This window comes from Leptopilina heterotoma, unplaced genomic scaffold (assembly GCF_015476425.1).
Source record: "Leptopilina heterotoma isolate Lh14 unplaced genomic scaffold, ASM1547642v1 Lhet_68, whole genome shotgun sequence".
In the NCBI taxonomy this organism is placed as follows: Eukaryota; Metazoa; Arthropoda; class Insecta; order Hymenoptera; family Figitidae; genus Leptopilina; species Leptopilina heterotoma.
Window position 1 is genome coordinate 5,672,402 of NW_025111157.1, and position 26,022 is coordinate 5,698,423.

The following is a 26,022-nucleotide window of genomic DNA, read 5'->3' on the forward strand; positions in this document are numbered from 1 at the left end:
TAATCTAAATAAATCTTTTATTTAATTCTAAAATTATGGCAAACAGTTTATACAAAAAATTGTAAATTATTTCAACGGTTGATAATTTGAAAATTAGTAGAAATATAATTTTTTTGTCGACTTTAAATTAAATTTGGTAATGAAATTTTTTAGAAAAATTGGTTTAGAGTTTGTAATTCAATTAAATAACTTTTTTAATTTTAAAATAAAGGCAAACAGTTTTTAAAAAATTGTAAAATCTTTCACCAGTTGTTATTTTTTAAATTACATAGTAGAAATACAATTTTTTGTCGACTATAAATTAAATTTTACTCGATTTTATAATTTAAAAATATAATAGAAATAACAGAAGAATAAATTCTAGTCCACTGTCGAAAATCAATATTTCAGAATAAAGAAATTTTAATTTTAAAAGAAAATATTTGGTGCTAGAAAAAATTAAAAAAAGAAAGAAATCATTTTTGATTAAATAAATAAAAGGACAAAAATATAATTTTTTGTAATATTTTTTATCTTTTTGGAAAAAATTCAAGTTTTTTCGTATCTTTCTATTTTTCTTATTTAATATTTAATAATAAAATAATTTCGAATAAATTTAAAAGACAAACAATTTGCAGAATTCTTTTCAAGTATTTGAAAATATTTTTTGAAAATATTTTTTTCAGTGTATAATTATTCATGTAATTGTCCATTCATATTTTTCTCCACCTTCTCTTTTCTCCATTCATCTCTATTAATCCATTTGGTATATCTGTGTACAATCTACCTGTCAATTAATCTATGTAGCAATCTTTCTATATATCTGTTGGTCTATACTCTATCTTGTCTATTTACCAATATTTCTCTTTCTCTCACTCTTTCAATTAATTCTGGTTTATTCATTTATAAATATAATAAATACTTTCTCTCTCTATCTCTCACTCTCTCCCTCTCTCTCATAATTGTGTTTGTAAATTTGTCCACCCCCGAATTACCCAACCCGGCATCTGTTTTTTATACTCACCCACGTGTCTGTCTTGCCTGTCCATTTACACCTCACGAGACCTTAAATGTGTCCAAAATATGTGCTCTCAGCACCAAAATATCATAGACATCATTCTTTTCTCTCGTGAATCCTCCTCTATTTTACATATCCCAAAATACCAAAACATTTTTTTCTTTTTTTCATTTAAATAAATAAAAACCCAATCACTTTTCGAAACTGCATCGTGAAAATTATTGTTATATCCTTTTATTTATTATACTTCATCTCGCTTGAAAATTGAAAAACAATTATTTTCCTCTCTTTCACTCTCTATTATCATTTTTTTTTTACATATATCTTTTATTTCATTTGTTTCTTTTGTCTATCTTGAAAAAAAAATTAAAATGCGCCCTCTACGTATAATGGTTCTATATTTTTTCGGTTTAGAAAAAAAATATTATTGTTCATTTTTGATTTTTCAGATTTTTAATTATTATTTCTCATTTGTTATTATAAAAGAATCATTATATTTCAGGTCTTTGGTTCCCGTCCAATGTGAAATTATTTGAAAAATTTTATTTTTTGTTTCGTTTTTCTCTCTTTTCTCTGTCTCTGTATATTGTTAATAACTGATTTTAGTGGATTTATTTTTGTTTGTTTTTTTATGACGACACTGAAAAAATTTTTTGTTTTTATTCGATATTTTTTGGTGGAAAACGATTTAAAAATTGTTTTTTTAATGTCTTTTTAATCTACTATTTTTATTGCTTTTTTTATTTATTTTTTTTTTTTTAATCAATTTTGTAGATATTTTTTATCAAACGATTAAAATTTCAATAAAACGATTCTGAAAAATATTTTTTTGATGGCTTTTTTTAATTTTAATTGCAAAAATTTAATTTTCAATTTAATTTAATGGGTTTAAATAAACATAAGAATATGTAAAGTAATATTCTAAATGATGAAAAAAAAATTTAATGAAAGGTTTTATAATTTTTTTCAGTGTCTGATATTTTATTTATTTAAACTTTTTCTTCCTTAGTTGTCATTGATAGTGCACCTTTTCCTGGCTAGTTTTATGACCGAATATATTTCTCGACATTAAATTACACTGGTCAACACAGCGGAGACCCATGGAATATCCTGGTTTTCATCACAAAAACAAATTTTTTATTTCTGATTTTATTGTAGTTTTTAGAAATTAAGACTTTTGCTTTTACAGAAATTATTACGAATTCCCAATTTTAATCTTTAAGCGCAGTTTTTATACATTCGAATTAAAAAAACAAAATATTTTAATTCAGTTTCAGATTGAATGCAATTAAGAATATTTGGAGTGCAACGTGAATTTTTTTTAATAGACAGAGAGAGAAACGATATTTTTAGGTTTTATAATAAGTTTATAAAATCTGTTTAGATTAATTTATTTAAAATTGTTTTAAATCCATTTAGGAGACAGGAATAGGCGGAAAAAAGGGGAAAAATTATTTTCAACCTTCCTCCCGAGCTGAAAATGTTTTAATTTTCCAAGCGACAATTTTCTCTGCAAATTTAATTTCATTTTTAATTTAAGATTTCAAAATTTTCTTACCATTTTCGAAATGAAGTAGTTTTTAAATTTGTTTTTTAATTTAATTAGAAATTTATTTCTGCTTTTGTTAATTTATTTCGGAATTTATCTTATTTTTGAAAATTGATTTTGAATAAAAAATGAAAATGGTTTGAAGAAAGCTTTTTTTTCCGATGTTCTATTATTAAAAGAGGAAATTCTCCATTCGTATTCAAATTGCATGCTCTAAATGAGTTTCTTGGGAATTTAGAGGAGAAAAAAAAATCATTGCACAACGCACAATCCTTTTGTATTTCTTTTCAACTATATAGAGAAACAATAATTTAGTGCATTGTCGACGAGAAAAAAGAACGAAAAAGAAAAACGTTATTCAAGAATGCTCGTTTGATAGTTGTCTTGTTTTTTTTTTTAAATAATTATCACTTTTTCCAGCAATTATTCGATAATTTTAATAATGAGAGAGTGTTTCTAAAACTGTGGATAATTAAAATTGTCGATCTACTGTTTAGAAAAATGAAAAAAAGCTATTTCTTGGAAAACAAAAAAAAATCAAAGGGCGACACGGTGCACGAAGTTCACAATTTTTTTTTAGTTTTCACAAAATCTTTATTATTCTTATTAGCATTATTATTAAGACAATAAATAAAATTTACACCTATGACTCCCTTAGAGAGTATCACAGTTGATGTTTCACTTTTGGTAATCACAAGTGTCATTTTACCGTGACTGCTGCACGTTCAATTCAAAAATGTTTATAAAAATGTAAGTACTAGGGCCATCAGCCAAAAAAAATACGTGTAATCAAATTTTTATGTTTTTTCTCCAAGAGAGATTTTTTTCCAACTTTGACAAATTTTTATTGAGCTGTACGATATTGAAATAATTTACAGTTAAAAACAATTTACAGTAAAAAATAATTTATAATTAAAAATAATTTACACTATAAAATAATTTACAGTTAAAAATAAATTACATTTAAAGATAATTTACAGTGAAAAATAATTTACAATTAAAAATAATGCATAATTATTAATTAATAATTAACTACACACAATAATTAAGAATTAATATTAAGAATTAAAATTATTAAAAAAGAATTATTAAAGTAATTCTTCAAATTTTTCTCAAAAAAAAAGAAAAATAATAAAAAAAAATTGAGTTCAAAACAATTTTCTTTGACATATTATAATTCTGGTGAAGTGAAACAAAAACTATTATAATTATAGTTGTGATATAATTTTACAGTAGTTTAAAAGGTTTCGGTGAGAATAAAAATAAAGAAGGAGGAGACGATCGTTGGCAATGTGAGAATCGACGATAAATTTTGTTTTATTTATCAGATGGAATATGGAAATGGTTGAGGATATCAAATCCATGCATATTTCCAAACCACGATTGCAATACATTTTTTTCCGATAACTCAATCGTCAAAATGCTTCTCTCAATTTTATGGAAACGATTTAACTCTTGATCTCTTTGCTTTTAGGGTATTAACTATCAGCTCAGATCTGGAGACTGTACTTCAGGTTTTAAATGAAATCGTGCCCAATCTGGAAGAGGTAAGAGAGACTTGAACATTTTTTTTTCTAAATTTATTCTTTTTGATCATTTTATTTTTCTTTACCTTGTATTTTTCTTCTGTTCTATTTTTTTTCTTTTCTATATTTATAGGTATTTTTTGCCTTTCCTCTATTTTTTCTTTTCTTTTTTTTTCTTTTTTTCTATTTCTTTTTGTTTTTATATTTTTTCTCTTATTTTTTTCTCGTTCTTCACTTTCTACCTTTTCTTCTATTTTTTCTTTCCTTTATTTATATTTTTTTCCCTTTTTATTTTTTTCTTTATTTATATATTTTCTCTTATTTTTCTCTTTCTTCAACTTTTTTTCTTTTCTTTATTTATATTTTTTCGCCAATTTTTCCCTTTCTTCAATTTTTTTTTTATATTTTTCTCCTATTTTCTCCCTTTCTTCATTTTTTTCCTTTTCTTTATTTTTTCCTATTTTCTCCTTTTGTTTATTTATATTTTTAATTTATTCCCTTTTTATTTCAGCATTTTCAGGCGTTATTTTCATTGATAAAAAATATTTTTTAGTTAATACTGTAAAAATTCAAAAAAAAAATCAATTTTAGACATTTTTTTTCTTTTATTGTAGATTAAATAAAAGTCATTATTTTATGTCGATAAAATTGATTCTATTTTTATTTGAGCAAATTATTTATTCGTTATTGATGTTTGCAGAATGGATCCAGACATGGAAATGACGAGATCGACGTACGAATGTTGGTTCATCAAAGTCAAGCAGGATGCGTCATTGGAAAAGGCGGACTTAAAATTAAGGAGCTTCGCGAGGTACGATTTCTTTTACTTTCTTTTAATTAAATATAATAATTATCAATTTAAAATTCAAAGAAAAACAAGTGTCACTTGGAAATTCAAAAATGTTATAATTACCAAATTTCACGAGAAAAATAGTGGAAAACTATTTTTTCAATTTATTAAAGTCTTTACCTTATTGTTCGTAAAATTATTAATATTCTTCTCTTTGTTATTAATTTATTGTTATTATTTTTGTATTTTATTTCTATATTTTTATTTACATATTTATTTTTTATAATTTATTTCTATATTTTTATTTGTTTTATTTTTTATTCTATTTTTATTATTATTATTTTTATTATTATTATTACTATTATTATTATTATTATTATTATTATTATTATTATTATTATTATTATTATTATTATTATTATTATTATTATTATTATTATTATTATTATTAATTTTTTTCGCTATTTCTGAAAAGCATCCTCGAAAGAATTTGATCTGGTTTGAAAATTTTTCCGAGAATCTAATAAATCGTGCAAAAATATGAATATGAGAGATATGAAGGCGAAAAAAAACCGGATAAAGTGTATGATTAGAAAAAAGGGAAAAAAAAGTTCGATTCTTCAATGTTCCATTCTATATTATTCAGGATAAGAAGGGTATGAGAGAGAAAGAGAGAGAGAGAGTCTCTACCATTCAGCGACATCGCCAATGCTGATTTAATTCGACTTGAAGCCGTCAGAAGCGACTTTATTGATTTTATATGCACAATACTTTTTCTTTTTTTTTTTATGGAAAAAACGTGATTTTTCTATCTTATTTTTTAACTCAATGAGAAGGGGTGCAACAACTTTTTTAAATTTATCATCACTACAACTACTCGTGGAATAGATTTTTAATAAAAAGAGAAAAATCTCTTTTGTGAATGAAATTTAAATTCTACCTTTGTAGTGTAGTCCCTAAAAATACCAGAAGAACAAATAGCGAGGTTTTTTTTTATTTTATGTTTTTTTACCCCATGAAAATGTGGTGAATTTTTCATTTTTTTGTATGGCTTTTAAAAAAAGGGAAAGAGTGAGAGAAATTGGTTTCGAGCTATTTGGATCAATATTCATAGTCAAACTCATTTTTCAAACCGTATTCGATGAAATTGAAAAAATGGAATGTTGATAAGTTTTTTGATAAAGTTTTGGTTTATTTTGTTTTGAAAAATATACAACGTAGAGAAAATAAGTGGATAATTTGAAATGTGAAACTATTTTTGGAATTGGTTTCAAAATGTTTTTAAAAATGTGTAGAGAAAAATCGAAGATAAATATTTTAACAGGGAAAGTAGTTCTTCTTTACCTGTTTTGTTTTTTTTCCTTACTCAATTTTAAAAATTATACGCGAAAAAATTAGTGGATGATTTAGGGATTTTTGGAAATTGTTTCAAAATATTTTTAAATACCTGTAGAGAATTCGAAGACAAAATTTTAGCAGGGGAAGTAATTCTTTTTTATTTTCTGAATTTTTGAAAATTGTAGGAAAGAAAAAAAAATTAGTGGGTAATTTAGGAATTTTTGGAAATAGTTTTAAAATATTTCTAAATGCCTATAAAAAATCGAAGATATTTCAATTTTTATTTTCTGAATTTTTGAAAATTATACGCGAAAAAAAATTTGTGAATAATTTACGAATTTTTGGAAATAGTTTCAAAATATTGTTAAAAGTCTAGAGAAAAATTGAAGATAAAAATTCCAACAGAGAAAGAAAAATAGTTCTTTTTTATTTTCTGAATTTTTGAAAATTGTACGCAAGAAAAAAAAGTTGAAGAGTTTCTAAAAAAAATTTGTTTCCAAAAGTATTTAAAAGGATTCAAAGCTGAATTTCTACAGAAAAAAAAATGAGATATGAATTTTTTTACTCGATGGGGGTTTTTTTTCGTAAGTCTTTCATTGTCCGTTATTTATAGGGAATTGTCTCTTTATTTGACTTTTTTGTTCATCATTATTTTTTCATTTTTTTAATATGTATTCAGTTAAAATTTATAAAGTTGAGTTTCGTCACGCGAAAGTCGGTGGACTTTTCCTTCATCGACATGTGTTGCTACGAGGGTTCGCCCGCATGGCACGCAATTCGAACAGGTGCTGCATCAGGTAATGGTCGGTTTTTAACAGCTGCCATGCCAGGTGTACATGCCGTTCACTAACACGCTGATGGTGCCCCTGGCTCTTCCCAACCAAATAACTACCTTCGTTCTCTTCCAAATCAGGAAAATTTTTCCCTCCTCATCGTTATTCATTCAAATTTCTTCGAAAATTTTTCCCTAAGATGGGAAAAAGGAAAATTCTTTTCAATAGGAGGAAATTCTTCACAGAAAATCCGATAATTATGGTATTTTATTTTAATTGTTCGGAAATAATTTTCTCTAGTGATGATTGCAAATATTTTCCAGAAAAAGAAAATTGTTGACGATTGGTTTTTTTTAATTTGTACAAAAGGTTTGATATTTAAAAAAAAAGATGAAAATTTGTATTCATAGGAAAAAATTGCGATATTAAATTATTCGGCAAATAAAAATAGTGTTGCAATGATGTTCAATTTAAATAAATATTAATTAGGAGAGTAAAATTTTTCAATTCGTAAAAATTATTTTACTTCGAGAATAAAGAGTTTAAATTTCTATTTGGATTGGAAATTTCGTTTTGAATTATAAATTCAAATTTGTTTTTTGTAATAAATTTGCAATTTTTTGAAATTCGGTTTTTAATTTTAAATTCGAATTTGTAATTTACAATCAATTTTTATTTTAATTAATTTGCAATTTTTTTGAAATTTGGTTTTAAATTCTAAATTCTAGTTTTTAATCAATTTTTATTGTACATAATTAATTTTTATTGCAATTGTTTTGTATTTCAATTGATTACTATTGAAATTAATTTGTATCAAAATTAATTTTTGTTCTCCCTTTTTTCTTTTTCGCAAAAAAAAATTTCAATTTGTATCAAAATTATTGTTTTGTTCGTCCTTTTTTCTTGAGGCGATGACAATTAATTTTTGTTCGCCCTTTTTTCTTGTGGTAAAAATAATTTTAATTTGTATGAAACAAAATTTTTCGGAGGTAAATTCTTATATTTCATTAACTTCTTCTTCATTCAATTCATATGGGTTGTGTTCTGTTTTTTTTTCTTTTCATTCCCATATAACAAGTTAGTGAACGAAATAAACTGACATTGTGTTCGTGTTAGGTTGAGAGTCGATTCTTGTATAGGAGAGAAGGAGTAGGGAGGAAGGATATGTTCGCCACCACCTCCCATTGAATAAAAAGCACCCAGGAAAAGGAAAGTTTTAAGCGCGACCTAACTCCACTAAGGGGTAAGGGCTTTTAAAAGATTCAGTGTAGCTTCAGTTGTTGCCCGAGACTACAAAAGTGAGCACCTCACTCCTTGAAATTTTTATTTCATCACATAACTGTTTTTCTTACGTTATTTTTTTTCTCTCTCTCTTTTTTGACGAATTTCCCCCTTGTATATTATTTAATACTTCAGTGCAATTACTTGCCATCATCAAATTTTCATTTTGAGGAAAAGAAAAACTTTCGTCGTTATGGAATTACATTGTTTTCCTTATTATTTTCGAAACAAGTGAGTTGTTTATTTTATTTCAAATATTGTAGTTAATATTTTCTACTTTGCTTAGGTTCGATTTTTCTTCTTCGTGAATTTGACCACTTTTGTTTCATTTCCATTTTTTTAATTGTATTTTTTTATTCTTTTTTTAAATCGTATTTTTTCTAATTTAATAACATGTTTTATTAATTTTTACCTACATTTTAACTCTAATTTTTTTTTTAATAGAATAGAATTTATTTCTTAATGCTATAAATTTTGCTATTTTTTTTATTATAAATTTCTTTTTATTATTTATTTTATTTATTGTATTTATTATTAATTAATATGAAAAGGAATTTTTCCTTTTGTGTATTATATTTAATATAAAACAAAATTAAAACAAAATTAAAATTTACTGAATTAATTGTTATTTGCAGAAATTTTTAGTTTACTGAATTAATCGTTAATTACTAAAAATGTTAATATTCTGAAATTATCGTTAATTACTGAAATTGTTAATTTACTGAATTAATCGTTAATCACTGAAATTGTTAATTTATTCAACTAATTTTTTATTAATATAAATTGTTGATATAATTTTTTTCGTGATCGAATATTTTTTTATTGGGTTGCTATAGAAATTCTTCTCTCTTTTCTTTGAAAAAAAATGAAGGTCCATTTTTGCATGTTATATATATTCTATATATATTTAAAGAAGTTGGACTTCCGGTTTCATTTCATATAAATGAACTTATCCTTTTGAATATCAGCTGCAGATCCTTTCACATGACTGGAAACGACACATGTGACAGCGGAAGACCGCACGTCCTTTCAAATACATTTTCGTACCATCTGTTTTTCACCATTCATTTCCGGTCGCGATTGTTCTACAAATTTCTGTATTTGACTAATTATTGGTCTATTTAATATAATTATTATTAGGGACAAAATGCAATTTTATCTAAATTCTTTAAATTAACCGCAGTAATGACTATTATTGCTGGAAGTAAATAATAATAATACATAGGAATAAAAACAATAGTAAATAATACTAATAATAATAATATAATTAGTAATGATAATAATTCCTAAAAAATAATAAAATAAAAAATAATATCAACAATTAAAAAATATGTTTGAACTTGACAATAGAACTTGACACAATTCGATTTTTTTTAAAACCTTTTTTGAGTATTTATAATATTGCCTACGCAATTCTTTTTATTTTCAATTAAAAATAATTTATATTTACATAGATTTTAGTAAAACGTACATTATTATTTAAATGAAATTTACAAGTAACAATATTAAAAAAAAAGTCAGTTTCAGGAAGTGACAGAAAGAATCCATGGCAGGCATCATTTAATTATTTGATTACACTTTCCAGTTATTTAGCGAAGAAACATTTTAAAACTTCAATTAAAATAAAAAGTTCACTATAAATAAAAATAGCGATTTAAAGAAATTAATGTTTATTTAAAGTGAACTTTGTTTGACCCTTTGAAGACAAGTTTTACTCACAAGCATAAACAATTTTTTTTAAATATTGTAGTTTATCTGTTTAATTTTATTTTTTTCTCGAAAAAAATTATTTTGATTTCTTTTTTCGAATTTTTTGTTTTTTTACTTTTATTGAAATACGTAATTTTTCCTTTTTATTTACAACAAATATTCTCTTCGTTCTTTTTAATTTTATTTACATTCTCAAAAAAATAAAGAAGGTATTTTTCTTGATCTGATAAAAAATTCGAAAAAAACAAGATTTAATAATTAAAAAGCGCTTTTTTTGGAGAAAAAAATGTCTTCAAAGTGTTAATGAAAAATTTTAATTGATTTAAAATTTGACTCTATTATTTAAAGAAAAGAATAACTCTTTATTTTCTATCTATATATAGAGAAAAATTATAAAATTCATGCATTGAGATACATTATTGCAATTACAATTCCTATGATACCGATGATTAGTAAATAAAATGGTGCACCTGGTCCAGAGACATAACTTTCTGGTTCCTTGGAATTATAACCGGCTACCCATCCGGCTTTTGGTTTACTATTTGCCCTGTCGCTCTCAATTAATTCACCAACTCGATATTTGTTCATTAATTCAAAGGCATCCGTCGAATGACCCACATCGTCAAAATCCTCCGAAGCATCCTTATTGCGATGATCCAGGAGAATTTCCTCGCCTCCTGGATGCTCATTTAAAAATTGATGAACATCGTAAACCTTGTCGTGTATTATGATAAACGTGTTTTTCTTCACATCACTGTTTTCAATCTCTGCTCTCGTGTATTGCTTTAGCTTAGTCATGATTTGTCGACTTTTCTTTATGTCCTATACGTTATACGTACTTTATATCCAAGAATCTGAAACAAAAGTTTGAGGAGTAAAAAAAATGGTTAATTGAAAAACTTGTTTTTTCATTATTTTCTTCTGCCTTGTTCTTCGTTGGTTATAAAACTGGGTAGATTGAGAAGTCTTGCAAAACTTTTGAAAAATGATTTCATTCCTGGGTTTTTTTTCTTTTTGTTAAGTTAAAATTGAAATTTAAACCAAAACAGAAGTTTGCGATTAATTTTATTTTTAATTATATTTTTCACGTGGATTAGTAATTTATTTGAATTGAAATTAAATGTAGTAAATAAATAATAGTAATGGTAATAATAGTACAAATATAGTAGTTGAATACAGTAGTTAATAGTGATTAATTTAATTATGGAAATTTTATCACCTGTGTCGTCATTTTTGTTTTCAGTCAGTTTTCGACTCTTCTGAGAGAATTTTAAAATATTTATCTCCTCGAAATGAATTATGAAATTAATTTTAATCTTTTTGATTTAATTCAATTTCAAAAATGCTAAGCAAATTTTGTTTAGGTACTAATGACGGTAATTGATTTTGTTTATTGATTTAACAAATTTAAGAAAATTTGAATATTTTTAGTATTTTTTAATATTGTAATCGCTTTTAATATTTAGAAAAAAATTGAATATAATTTTATATTCAATAACAGTAAAGTATTTTAATATTTAATATTTTTTACAACAAATTTTCAAAAAATACCAAAGAAAATTGTTTTGTTTTTAATAACTTTAATTGTTTTTTCGTTGATTTAACTAATTTAATAGAATTTGAATATTTTTATATTTTCTACGGTATTTTTTATTATTTCAAGCGTTTGTAATATTTAGAAAGAAATTAAACATAATTTTTTATTCCAATAACAATGAAATATTCTAATATTGAATATGTTTTACTACAAATTTTCAAAAGTACTAAACAATTTTTTTTTAAACTTTAATTATTTTTCCTCAACATTTTAATTAATTTTTAAAAAATTTGAATATTTTCAAAATTTTTACATTTTCTATGATTGGTATTTTTTTAACATTTTAAGTGCTTCTAATATTTTGAGAAAAATTAAAAATAATTATATATTCATTCAATAAGAATAAAATATTTTGGTACTTTTTACTACAAATTTTCAAAAACACTAAACAATTTCTTTTTCTTTTCAACAACTTTAATTGTTTTTTCTAATTCAAATTCTTAATTATTTTAATGAATTTAAAAGAATTTGAATGTTTATAATATTTTGGTATTTTCTATGGTATTTTTTAATATTTCGATCTAATATTTCAAGCTCTAATGTTTAAGAAAAAAATAAACAATTTTATATTCAATATCATTAAATAATTTTAATATTGAATATTTGTTTACTTCAAATGCTCGAAATTATAAAATTTTTGTTAAATTTGAAATTAATTGAATGAAATTGAATTGAATTTTATTATTAATTGAATTAATTTGAATTGAATTTTATCTTCTTTATTTATTTTATTTAAATCTAAAAAATCAATTCTAGTCTATTTGTTTGATTTATTTGATTTTTCACAAATTGAAAATTGAAGAAATATAGAATTGTTGCTACAGGTGATTTTTGAATTATAAAAGAGAAAAACATCTTGTTTTTAAAGTCTCCTCTCTCACTGAGAGATGATCTTTGACCTCTTTTATGATTCTAATCTATAAAGAATTCGATTTACCAAGAATTTCAATTTCAATTTATGCATTCTTATTTTTTTTCTTCGTTTTTTTAGAATAAACTTGATTTTTTATTCCTGTTGTTACTATAAGAAAGAAAATTGGAAAAAATTGCGTTTTTGAGGGTAAAATAGAGTATTTTTGATAAAAATTTTAAAAAAATTTCTTGTTTTGTTGGAAAATATATAAGTAACGCGTAATTTAAGTTTTACACTGTCTTTTTTCTTTGATAAGAAACTTTTATCTATTTGTGGCAACTAAAATGAAGGTTCGTCAAATAAATTAATCGTTTCGTACTCTTTTTTTTACTTTTGTCCTTCATTTAAAATAAATATTAGAATTTATAATTACATGAGAAGAATATTTTGCATTTATATTCACTCACCTTTTTTTTTGCGTTTAAAAATTCCTTTCGCTCTTCATTTAATTTTCTTGAAAACTATTTTTTTCCGTATAATTTGTTTTATATGTAGAAAAATGGAAAACAATTTTTTTTTTATTGTAATGAAATGAAAAACGGGTTTTTTTGTGGAAAAATATCGAGAAGAATGTTTAAAGAATCTCTCGCGCTTATACACTGACAGAGAATGATCAAGTACATAGTTTTATCCATTTTTCTTGTCGTCGTTCCCCACTCCTTCGTTTCTCGTTCACTTATAATATGAACATGTTATATCTGTAGTGTATGACTCGCATGCACGATTGAAGGTCGTCCATTGATGAAGTTTTCGAAAAGCTCACGGTAAAATTTATTCCATTTTACAGTGAGCGAAAATTTTTTACTTAAAGTCTCGTTTCTATATTTTTCATACTTTTTTTTATAAAAGTATTTTTATATATTTATTGGGTATAAAAATGTGTAAAATTTAAATTTTAAATTGGAAAATTCAAATTCAAATTGGAAAACTAAAATTCAAATTCAAATTCGAAAATTAAAATTGAAATTAAAATTACATTTTATTTAATTATAAATTTAAATTAAATCTGTTTCTTTTTATTCACTTTTTGCAAATTTCGAATCGATCGATTTTGTTGTTTACTTTGATTGTCATTTGCGATATTTGTTTATTCGATATGCACTTTTTTCTCCTCCTATCAAATTCATTGGAAATTTATCACAATTTGTCTAATTTTATCACAATTCAGTGATATAAAAATAAATTCACAATTTTTTAATTGTTTTCCGTTAACTTGGCAATATTTGCAATTTTTGTTTTTGTAAATTTATTCCTTATCAATAGACAAAAAAATGAATTAATTTTTTCTAAATTTCTTAAATATTAAGTAATATCAGAGTTTAGAGAGAAAAAATTGTATTCTTGAAAAAAGAAAAAATTCAGATTTTGGTAGAACTGGTAAGAATTAGAATTTTTAAAGAAAAAGTTTTTTTTGTTGTAAAATTAGACTTACGTTTTAATAGGACGCAGTGTTATAAGTGTAAGTACTCTCTGTTGGTTACTAGAGACATGAAATAATACGCGCATTGAAATAGACGAGTCACGATGACGACATTAATCATTGCAAAGTAACTTAATAGAGAAGAAACTTTATATATAAAATATAATTGTCACATTTGTTTACATATCGAGTGTTTAGAATGATTCGAGCTCTTAATTTTTCTGAATGTAAAGAAATTTTATTTAGAGTTTTCAAAATTATAACTATATAAATAATTATGAGGTAATCACAATTTTCGTGCGTAGAAATATTTCCTTAACTAATCTATCTTTAATTGTATAAAATACCTCACCGAGTGTACAAAAATATTCTGTCATTATCATTATAGCTGAATGATAAAAAACCTAATTGGTATTTAATAATTTTTTTATCTCTCCTAAAGGAGTAAAAAAACCCATTATATTGGAATATTTGTCAATTCAATTTAAATATTGCAGAAAAAATTTTTTTTCAATTTCGTAGAAATGATTAATTTAGATTAGAAACAGTTAATTTACTTCAGAAGTAATTAATTTAAGTTAGAATTAAATTTACATTACAATTAAATTATATTTATTTTTTTTACATTTACATTAGAAAAAATTAATTTACGTTTCTTTTTTCAAAAGGTGTAATTTTTTCTTCTGTATTAAAGAATTTAATTTTTTTCAGTAAAACAGTATATACTAATTAGAAAAAGAATTACTGAGCGATTATTATTATTGTTAATAATAGAGACGATAGAATATTACGGCGTAAATTAAAAAGCCGAGAGTAAAAATAATTGGTAGAAAATTTGAGGATTCTTTTTTTGGTTCCTCGTATTGCCAATCGTCGTCGTCGGCGTTGTCGTTATTATTTGATGAGTCTGTTGATGTTAATTTGTTTGTTTCTATTTTCTCCGCAGGCTTATTGTCAGTTTGGCCAATTTTAAATGACTCACGGAGTGTTATTGCCTCGAAGGAATGACCAATGTCGTCGAAACATTGAGAGCCATCTTGACCGGCTAAATTGATGAGAACTTCCTCACCACCTGGGTGTTCCTTTAGGAATTTTGTTAAATCGTAGACATTGCCGTTCATCACCATCCACAAATCTTTTTCGTCATTGTGATTGGCAACCTCATCCATCGAGTAGACTTTCTCCATTTTTTTCAAGTTATTTCTCTTCTGAAATAATTTGGAAATTTTTAATTCTCTAAAAATCGCAAATCGATTTGGATTTTTTTCTGGTTTAATTTATTTTTGATTTACATTGAGAAATGTAGAAATCTTTAGAATTTATATTGAACCTCTAATTTTTTTGCCAAAGAAATTTTATTTTGTTCAATTTCTTATTGGATGGAATTTTTATTTATTTGGAAGAAATTCTACTTTTTGGAAATTCTAAATTTTGGGAAAATTTAAATTTAGAGTTTCCATTTTAATTGTGTTAAATAAAAATTCGGTTTAAGTTTTGGTAGATAAAAATTCGTTTCTATACAAAATTTTGGTAGATCAAAAATTCGTTTAAATAGAAATTTTGGTACCTGAATAAAAATCCGGTTGAATGGAAAATCTGGTAGATAAAAATTCGTTTTAATAGAAATTTCGGTCGATAAAAATTGGTTTAAATAGAAATATTGAGGAGATGAAAATTCGTGTAAATAAAAATGTTTGTAGATAAATATTCCCTTCAATAAAAATTTTTGCAAATAAAAATTCGTTGAAATAGAAATTTTGGTAAATAAAAATTCCTTTAAATAGAAATTCGGTTAAATAAAAATGTTGGTATAAAGGAAATTTTGGTTTGATAAAAATTCGTCTAAATAAAAATTTTGTTAAATTTCGCTTTGATAAAAATTTAATAGTGTAAAAATTCAGTTTGATATTAATTTTACTTGACAAAATTCTTCTAAATAGAAATTATGAAATTGAATTGAAATGAAATAGGAAATTGAATAGAAAATTCTCTCTCTACAAAAAATGGAACGAAGTTTGAAAGTATTTTTTCTCTTCATTTGAGAAAAATAAACATTTCCTTCAAGTACAGAAAAGTTCACTGAATTCATTGACATCTTCTATAAAAGAAAAGTTAAATCTTTACTAACCTGAATTTACGAGTTAAAAATCCTTGAAGGTAACCAGAAATTTCTTTCCAGATATTTCTTTTTCAAATTTTCACTAATATAATTATTATTCTATATTATTATACTCTGTATTCTATATTATTATAATTATTATTATAGTTACAGTAGAATAATATTATTTGTTTACACTTCAAATATTATCTCGAATCTATGTCGCGATTAGTTTTCTCTTTTTTAAATTTTCTACACCACCATTTTATTGAAAAATGCTAATTCGCTTTAATCTCAATGACTCGTTTTTTTTCTTGTGAATTTTTAGCGAAACTTAGGCACTGAAATACTTTTTCCGTCTTTTTAATTTTCGTAAATTTTTCTATTAAGAAATATTTCTTGTTTTGTGAAAACTAAAATTTTTGGAAAATTGTGACTTGAGTCGATTGACTTCCAATTGGAAATGACTTCCGTTCGCTTGGTAATAGCTGTTGAATAATATTTCTAGGTTTCATGAAAATTCATTAGAATTTAAAGATGATTTGCACTTAATCGAATTACGTTTAGAAACTAACCTTTTCTTGGCGGTTTCTCTTTCTAAATTTCGAAGAGAGGAAAAGAAAAGAAAAGTTATGGAAAAACGTTAACTTAGAGAAATTGTTTTTAGAGACAAAGATCTATTTAAAAATTGTAAATATTCGTAGGAGAAAAAATTGTATTTAATGAAATATTCCTCCAGTATTCGTAGGAGAATAAATTGTATTTAATAAGATGAAAATATAATTATCTTCTTATTAAATTATTGGTGTCAATACACCGGCGATCAATTAATCTAAACTTTATAAAATAACTTAAACTAAGTTACGTTTATAGAGCATAGAAATTGTGTCGTTTAATTATGCAGATCAAAGCAACCACATCCCTATTCACTCGTTTCTGAATCAAAGATCCCGACAGTATCGAAACTTTAGGTTGTCTCTGGCGGAAATTATTTGAAATTCTCCCAGTTTCCAATACATATCTGAGAAATCTCTTGGAATGAGGTTAAACTCTTTTCAACTTGAAAAATTTCTTCTATTTATTATTATTCAACACTTCGATCTGAAGTTTACAGGTTATTCAAGTTTATAGATTTTCAAGCATAAAAAGAAGATTTTTTTTATTAATTTTCGAGATTTATAATCTTTTTGAATTTCCATGTGACTTGTTTCTATTTTTGCTTTGTTTTTGTTGAAATTTTTTTATTAATTTGTAAACTGTATTAAATTTTGCAAAAAAATTAGTTTTTATTAACAGTGAAAATTTATTAAATAAAATTTATTTTTTGCAGAAAACTGGAGCAAGAATTAAAATCTATTCCAACTGTTGTCCACATAGTACAGACCGGCTGATAAGCATTTGCGGTAAAGCTGACACATGCATGGACTGCATTCGTGAACTGATTGCCACAATTAAGACTGTGAGTATTTATTTGCTAATTAATTATTCCGTGATAGTAATTTTCCCTGCTGGAAGATAATTTTCACTTTCTTTATGTATAAGTTTAAGATAAATGTAGTTATTAAGAGGACGTTGATTCAAGATTAATATCGATTAGAAAAAAGACAGGAGTAGGGAAATTTTTTTCTGGGTAAATCTTGAATATTTAGCCAAAAGGAGAAAGAAGAAATTTTAATTCAACGAATTAAGTAAATTATTCTCAATGGGTAAATTATAATCTCTATACAATTATCAAATTTCATCTTTAATTTTACAAACATTCTATTTCGTAATTACTTTTTTTCCTTAAAAATTGCTTCGGTGGTTCTTTTAAAATAAAACGTATATTGTTTCCTAATGTTATATTTTTTATTGTTTTTATTTTTTTATTGCTTTTATTTTGAATTTATGTTTGGAATTTCTTACCGAGAAGATGTTACAAAATTGTGATCAAAATTGAACTTTAAAAAATGTAACATTTAATTTTTCAGGCATGTACGTTAGGAAAATTTGAGAATTCAGGGGAAAGTGAGGACAAAATTAAATTGATCAGGGGAAATTAGGGAATTTTATCGAAAGTCTTGGAAAAATATCAAATTTTTATATCAAAGAAACAAAATTCTTGTTTTTTGTGTTAATAAACATTTTTTAAAACAAACTTTTTAAAATAATCGTGTCAGTCAATAATTATGGTAAAATATTTGATTATTGAAGTTTATTAAAAAATTTTATTGAAAATAATTTTATTACTTATAAAAATAATTGAATTGCATCGAAGGATTTATTAATATTTTAGAAAATAATTGAATTCTTTCAAAAAATGTTATTCAAAATTTAAAAAAAAATTGAATTGTTTAGTGAAATTATATTAAAATTGTATTGAAAACAAATTAAATTTTCGCAAAGAATTGTACTATTTAATAAATAATTGAAATTAAAATTATTAAAATTTTAGGAAATAATTGAATTTTTTTTTTTTGAAAAATTTTCTAACGAATTCAGAAAAAAATTGGATTGTATCGGGAAATTTTATTGAAAATAATTGAATTTTTGCAAAGATTTTTACTATTTATAAAAATATTTGAATTGTTTCGAAGGATTTATTAAAATTTTAGGAAATAATTGAATTTTTTCGGAAAATTTTATAACGAATTTAGATAAAAATTGAATTATTTCGTGAAATATTATTGAAAGTAATTGAATTTTTGCAAAGAATTTTACTATTTATAAAAATAATTGAATTGATTCGAAGGATTTATTAAAGTTTTTTGAAATAATTGAATTTTTTTGGAAAATTTTATAACGAATTCAGAAAAAAATTTAATTCTTTCGTGAAATTTTGTTGAAATAATTGAATATTTGCAAAAAAAATTTATTATTTATAAAAATAATTGAATTCTTTTAAAGAATGTTATTATTTATGAAAACAATTAAATTCTTGCATAGAATTATATTAACATTTTTGAAAATATAAACAATAATAATTAATTATTTACTTAATAAGTATAAGTGAATTTAAAAAATTATTATTTTTTATTTTTATTTTAAGGTAAAATCGTAAATTGTTACAAAGAATCTATTAGGAGATAAAACACAAAAGCGTAATTAATAAAAATAATGAGAATTGCAATATTGATTAAAATTAATAATAATTCTCTCCTTCACAGTCTCCACTGAAAGGTGTTAACAATCCGTACGATCCGCATAATTATGACGACTTCTACGCGGACGAATATGGCGGTTACGGAAATCCTGATGGAAATCAAGGCGGTAAATCGGGTGGATTTGGAGGAGGAATGGGCCGCGGAGGTGGCGGCGGCGGTGGTGGAGGCGGAGGTGGCGGAATGGGACAGCGAAGAGATGGACGTGGCGGCGGCGGCGGTATGCCGGACATGAATCGAGGCTTCCCACCGTCCCGCGGTGGACCACGTGGTGGCGGAATGTCCGGACCACCTGAGCGTAATTATGGTGGCAATTCGCGCGGCGGCGGTGGCAGTGGAGGCGGTGGAAACTACGAAGGAGGCCGAGGTGGATACAACGGAAACAGAGGTGGACCACCATATGGCGGCGGCGGAAACTTTAATGGCAAACCCAGTAAGGATAGGCAAAGTAAATGACAAACAGAATCCTTTAGAAATATCTTTTTTCAATATTCTACACTTTAGTATCAATTCAAGTTCATTTTTTTTTTAATTATCGAATATTTATTTTAATATTTAGTAAATATAAATCATTTTTTTTTATGTAATTTTTATTATTTTTGAAAAACACTCTCTTGTTGTTACGTATTTCATTTTCTTTCTCCTTTAATTTTTTTTACCACTGTTTCCTTTTTGATTTAAATTATTTTTTTAAATATTTTTTGCTGCTTAATTATAAGTAATATTCCGGTTGTTATTTATGTTATAAATTGAAATTTAACGAATTTTGGATTTTTGGTAGAAAGACAAAAAGCATTTTTTTTTAAGTTATTGGATTATTAATTGATAAATTTATTTAGAGAGTGTTAAAATAATTTTTTTATATTTGATACTTGAATGATGAATTCTCTTCTACTCACAAGTTAAATTGAATGAAAATTTCATTAGCATTTTCTAATGGATGCTTTAATGAACGCATTTTCAGTACAATTTTCTTCTATTTAATTAATTTTGTCTGAAATAATGTTTTTTTTCTTCTTTCCGTTGTAGATAATGGATGGGGTGGAATGCAAGGCGGAGGTTCAAATGGCATGGGAGGAAATTCCGGAATGGGAGGACCCATGGGCGGAAATCAAGGCAACCAAGGAAACATGTCCGGCGGAAACAAAACCAGTACACAAGTTACTATTCCCAAAGAAGTAAGAAATATTTTTGGCGAAATTATCTATTGTTTGCAAAAAGAAAAATATAATTGTTGTGCAATAATTGCAAAATTAATTAATTGCTTATAGATAATTTAACTAATAATTAATTAATTGCTTCTTCATAGAGTAAAGAATATATTTATTTATTTTATAATATTATTTTTATGAAATTGTTTTCTTTAATTGTACGATTCTCTTCTTTGTTTGCTTTTTGAGTTCGTAAATTAAACAAAATTTTTCTTTTTAGTTGGCAGGAGCCATTATTGGTAAAGGAGGAGCCAGAATTCGTAAAATCAGATCGGACAGTGGTGCCGCCATCACCATTGACGAACCTTTGCCAGGAAGTAATGATCGCATTATCACCATTACTGGATTACCGAACCAAATACAAATGGCTCAGTATCTTCTTCAGCAAAGGTAATTTCTTTTCTTCTTCTTCTTCTTCTTTTTACAATAGTTGCAAATTTGCAATAATTGCAAATTCTTTACAAAAAGAGAAACTAAAACAATTGTGGAAAATTTTTTCAATTTCGTTCGATAACTTTAAAAAAATGATTTTATATTTCTAAACGAGTGGAAAATACTTTTGTAATTTCATTATTAACTCATTGTTGATACTTTAATAGTTTGTAAAACGCTTTTATGAAAATCGCTACTTTTATGAATATACATCTTCAATATTTTTTGTAAAATGCGTTTGTCGTCGTCGTGAACTTTTGAAAATTCGTCTCCAATATTCACTATTATTTTAATATAACACTAGAATAATTATAATAATAATAAAAATAAAATTAATAGTAACATTAACAATAATAATATTATTAATTATTAATACTAAAAATGGTAAATAAAAAATAATAGTGAATATTCACGTTAATAATATATAATTAATATTTTTTATAAATTATTACATCTATAATCAGAATTATTTTCATTTTACTTTCTTAATGTCAATTTGGATATTGGATATTTATTCTAATTACTAGAAAAAAGAAGTACAAATATGAATCTATTTATATGAAAGGTTTTAAATAAATATATACAAAAAAGCTCTGAATTACAAATTGACTTTAAGGCATGACAACTAATAATCGTTCTTGTTTGTACTGTTTTGTATCTAAATCTACGATTTTTTTAAAAAAATTAAAAAAAATTTCATGCTCGTATTGTACAATAATCTTTAGGCTTTGTAATTAAAAAGGAAATGTTACTAAGAGTGCACATAGGCTAATCATTAGCATACGCTTTGCTTTAATTAAAAAAAATGGAATGTTAATTTGAAGATTATTTTTTTCATTGTGAAAAGAAATGATCTTGATATTTGCATAAAACGTGTCACATTGTCATAATCTCATCTTTCATGCAAAAAAAAACAACAATAATAATAATTTCAAACTAACTTATTTCTACTAACTGCTCGAAATGTGTGTATGTATTTTTTTTCTTCTCTCATTTTTACACTTGTGGAATGGTGAAGGAATTTAGCGAAGAAGACGAAGAAAGAAGGCACCTTGTTTGCATTTTTCTGGGGGAGAAATAATTAATAGTCCCGTTGTATGGAAGACTAGTGATTTTGTTGTTCTACATTGATGTAACAAAAAATCACTAATCATCCTACAAAGGCGCTTACAAACGTCGACTTCTGAAAAAAGAAATGCTTTTTGGAAACTAACATCATCCCTGCTGTGATTTGCTCAATCATCGATGCATCGCTCTTCATCCTATACTAATCGTTTTACATTTACTTTTTATAAATCGGTCTCAAACTTTTATAATTAGGATAATTTTATTTTTATGATATTTTGTTTTATTTAAATAAAATAAAATAAAATAAAATTTCAACGTTTAACAATATTACTCGTTTTTTGTAACAGGGCTGCAAGGAAATAATCGTGACTTTAATATAAAATTCCATACTATTTAAAAAATATTGTAATAATTTCTTGTTTTCGGAAAATTTTCTAATTTCAGATTTTCTGATTTTTAATTAATTATTAATTTAGAAGGGTAATTTTAAATTTTTAACTATAAATTTCGATTTAAAATATATTTTTTAAAGTATTTGAATTTTATATTAATAAGAAAATTAAAAGAAAAAGTATTTTTTAGTATAAATTTATTAAAATTTGTAAACTTTAAATTAATTTAACTTCAATAACAGCCCTGCTTTGATCTTTGTAAATTTTTTTTTATAGAAAACCGTTAATTCTCGTCTGAAATTGAAAAGTATCGACTATGAATAAATAATAAATTAGAAAATAATACGGAAGCGTTAAAAAAATATTTTTTAATTTAATTTTTACGAATTCTTTTAGTTCAAAATATTTTGCAAAATTCTAATAAATTGGAACAAAATACGGAAGAGTTAAAAGAACATTTTTGAATTTATTGTTTTACAAATTGTTTTAGTTTAAAATATTTTGCAAAATTCTAATAAATTAAAAGAAATACGGAAGCGTTAAAAAACCATTTTTGAATTTAATTTTTACAAATTGTTTTGTTCAAAATATTTTGCAAATTGTTTCAGTTCAAAATAATTTGCAAAAATCTAATAAATTAGAGAAAATGGAGAAAATACAGAAGCGTTAAAAAAGAATTTTTTAAATTAATTTTTACAAATTGTTTTCATTTTAAATAATTTGCAAAATTCTAATAAATTAAAAATAAATACAGAAGCGTTAAGAAAAAATTCTGAATTTAATTTTTACAATTTGTTTTAGTTTTAAAATATTTATCTAAAAATTCTAAAGTATTATTATTATTAATACATTTTAGAAAATTTATAAATTAGTAAAATTTACAAAATAATTGTATCTCAAAATTAAAAGAAAAAATACGTTAAAAATTTCTTGAAATTTTAAAAATAAATAAAATAATTAATTTTTCTTTTGCAGTGTACACGAGAACGCTGAGAACTACTAAAAAGGAGACGAATGGTCTGGCATGCGGGAGCCAAAGACGCGTTTGTAAAACATTTTTTAACAAGATTTAATTTCATATTCGACATTAAAGAAAGAGAAAAAAAAACAAAAAAGTAAAGAAACAAGAAGATTAACAATAAGACGATGAAAGGCATATCTGTGTGCATTTTTTGTACACATTTGTGTACATGGAATTAGATGTGCAAAAAGAAAAAAATCTTTTTGGTTTTTTTTTGACATTAAAAGAAAAAAAAACATTATTATGTTTATTGTTAACAATCAAACGATACTGACGATCGAAAAATTATTTTTTTTTTTTTTGGAAAAAAAGATACAATGTCAGTAGCATTGTAATTTATATAAAGAAATTACTGACTTATCTTTTTTTTTTTTTTTTGACGTATCGGATATGACTGATATCGTGGGAAATCTTATATATATATATGATTAGTTTAGATTATTGTTCACTTTTTATTGTCTGTCACCATGTTTTGATTATGAAAAAAATCCAAGAATAATTTTAATTGTCACATGATGAACACATTTTTTTTCTTTATATACATTTTTTAAGAAGAAGAAAATTAAACGTTTCCTTAAAGAACATTTTTTTGTTTCCTTTTTTGGAAAAAAACATTTGTGTTTTTGAAATTTCTATTTCATTTTCAAAACATATATTTATATAATTATTTTCTTTTTAGAAATATAAAAATTACTATTAATATTAATTGTTTCTTTAGAAAAAAAAAATTTTCTTTCATTGAAAATATAAATCAGAATATTACTGGTAATTTAATTAAATAATTTTTTTTTTTAAAGAAAATATCTTCATTTTCCGAAGATTTTTTTTCTTGGGTAAAAGAAAATTTCGAAATATCGAGAACTGTATGCACTCTAACTTCAAAAATTAAAATAATTCATTACTAATTGGAGTTGAGGAAAAAAGTACAAAATCAAGTAAAAAGAAAATTAAAGACTAATGAGAGAGCGCTACATGAAAAAAAAAAAAAAATAATAAATAAACTGTACATAAAGAGTAACGTGTCTTTCTCTCCTCTTATTATTATCTTTTAATAATTATTATCACAGTTTTTATTCATTGTGATAAGAATTTATTATTTTCATAATCATTATTATTATTCAATGCAATATAGTCTAACTAATAAAAATTTCTCTCTCAAAATAGAAATAAATTAGCATCATTATTTAAAAAAAAATGTATAGCTGATTAAAATTGTAATATAAGCAAAACAAAAAATATTCGATATAACAATTAATCTTTCTCTGTCATCTTGAAATTAACGTTATTATACATTACATATAATGAAGAGTAGAGTGTATATCTCACGGTATTTTAGAACGTAGGAGTAAATCTTGAATGAATTTTTAGTATAATAATTATGAACCCCCCGTTGAGAAAAAATAATTAAGGATGTTCAATACCAGAGCTAATTTCAAATTAAAAAAGAAGAAACTGTATAAAAATACAGAAATATAGAATTTAATATACAACTAAATTATTTTTAGAAATAAATTTCTATTGAAAGATGCATTAATTGATTTTTTAATTGTTACTTTTCAATTTTTAGTATTTTTGGTTTGATTTATTTTGGTATCGAATTTCCTTAAAGAAGCCACTGCTTAGAAAGAAAAAGGAGAAAAAAAATAAGTGATACAATCAGATTCGTGTCTAAATCTAACATTTGTAAATAGCATTAACGTAAATTATAAATGTTGATCGTTAATTATAAAAGATAGAAATTACCCTGAAACTGATTGAAATCATAAATGTTTCCGATTTTTATACCTTGAGAAAATATTTGTCTTTGACAAGAAATGTCGAATAATTTTTAAGAGACTTTTCCGTTTTGCTTTGAGGCAATTTCGCTTCTCTCCCTTCTGTTTTTTTTATTATTATTAAATATTCGTTATTATTATTACAATATTTTTAGGTCAAACTATAAAAAAAGGGCATTTATACTCTTAGAATACTAAGAGTTTCTTTTCATTAAAAAAAAAAAAATTTCCTTTGTAGTCTCAGTTAAAAGAGAAAAGCATAGTGGTTATAAGTTAGTTTGCTTTTACTTTAAGCTTTCTTTTGCATTTTCTTTTTTTAATTTTTTTTTTTTACATATACATATATAATTAAAAATACATAATTAATTTCAATAAACAGTATACACATTGTTAAAACTTTGTGTAAAGATAAAATAAATAATGAAAGCGTGCGCCTACAATTTTATTGCTAAGTGAGAGAATGAAAGAAGAAGAAAGAGAGAGAGAGAATGAATTTACAAAAAAAAAGAAATGAGCGGAGAAAATGAAAAATAAAATAAAATGAAAAATACATAGGAGAACTGTTTTTTTGATGAAGTTGAAGAAAAATATAGATTTGCAAAACCCGCATGTAACACGACACGTATTCTTTAAGATATACAGTTTACGATCATTTGTAATGTATACTTTTTATTTGTCAAATAAAAATTAGTACAAACCATGAGCATCGGGGTTTTCTTATTTTTTTTCGTCCTGTAATTGAGAATAATTGATTTCAATTTAAAAACAGTTTTGCTAAAATGTTACTCGCGCGAAATTCGGTATTTCATTTATTACTATTTTGCAAATTAAGAAGAATTTTTTATTTTCAAATATTAATTTCAATTTTTCAATAATTTCAGATTCAAAATTTAAAAAAAATTAATTATTAACTACATAATTAATTATTATTATTATTTGTTGATTTCCAAAACTTTAATGAAAATTCATCGTAGGAATTCAATTATTTCGA

General features: G+C 24.2%; 3 protein-coding genes across 6 annotated transcripts in view; 1 reads left to right on the top strand and 2 right to left on the bottom strand.

The window, feature by feature from the left end:
- The window catches only part of LOC122510466 (heterogeneous nuclear ribonucleoprotein K), a 55,120-nt gene extending 31,280 nt beyond the window's left edge, over positions 1-23,840 (top strand). For 2 of the 3 annotated variants that reach the window (XM_043625136.1, XM_043625137.1), the window contains 7 exons: positions 4,021-4,093; positions 4,773-4,883; positions 17,323-17,451; positions 19,139-19,580; positions 20,162-20,310; positions 20,564-20,733; positions 23,211-23,840. In XM_043625136.1, the coding sequence (XP_043481071.1) occupies positions 4,021-4,093; positions 4,773-4,883; positions 17,323-17,451; positions 19,139-19,580; positions 20,162-20,310; positions 20,564-20,733; positions 23,211-23,238 (1,102 nt within the window). In that variant the 3' untranslated portion in view covers positions 23,239-23,840. The remainder of the gene's footprint in view (positions 1-4,020; positions 4,094-4,772; positions 4,884-17,322; positions 17,452-19,138; positions 19,581-20,161; positions 20,311-20,563; positions 20,734-23,210) is intronic. The other variant, XM_043625138.1, reaches the window with a different exon arrangement.
- LOC122510468 (cytochrome b5-like) lies at positions 10,306-13,115 on the bottom strand. 2 transcript variants are annotated; one of them, XM_043625142.1, is made up of 2 exons: positions 12,885-13,115; positions 10,306-10,820 (listed from the first exon to the last, which is right to left on the bottom strand). In XM_043625142.1, exon 2 carries the CDS (start codon positions 10,760-10,762, stop codon positions 10,364-10,366), a length of 399 nt encoding a protein of 132 aa, XP_043481077.1. In that variant the 5' UTR covers positions 10,763-10,820; positions 12,885-13,115; the 3' UTR covers positions 10,306-10,363. The 2 variants fall into 2 exon arrangements, with proteins under 2 accessions (XP_043481077.1, XP_043481075.1); XM_043625140.1 differs by having other exon boundaries at positions 10,306-10,818; positions 12,882-13,112.
- On the bottom strand, positions 14,111-16,471 carry LOC122510467 (cytochrome b5-like). The gene is made up of 2 exons (XM_043625139.1): positions 16,023-16,471; positions 14,111-15,102 (listed from the first exon to the last, which is right to left on the bottom strand). Exon 2 carries the CDS (start codon positions 15,079-15,081, stop codon positions 14,659-14,661), a length of 423 nt encoding a protein of 140 aa, XP_043481074.1. The 5' UTR covers positions 15,082-15,102; positions 16,023-16,471; the 3' UTR covers positions 14,111-14,658.
- Positions 23,841-26,022: the final 2,182 nt, after the last annotated feature.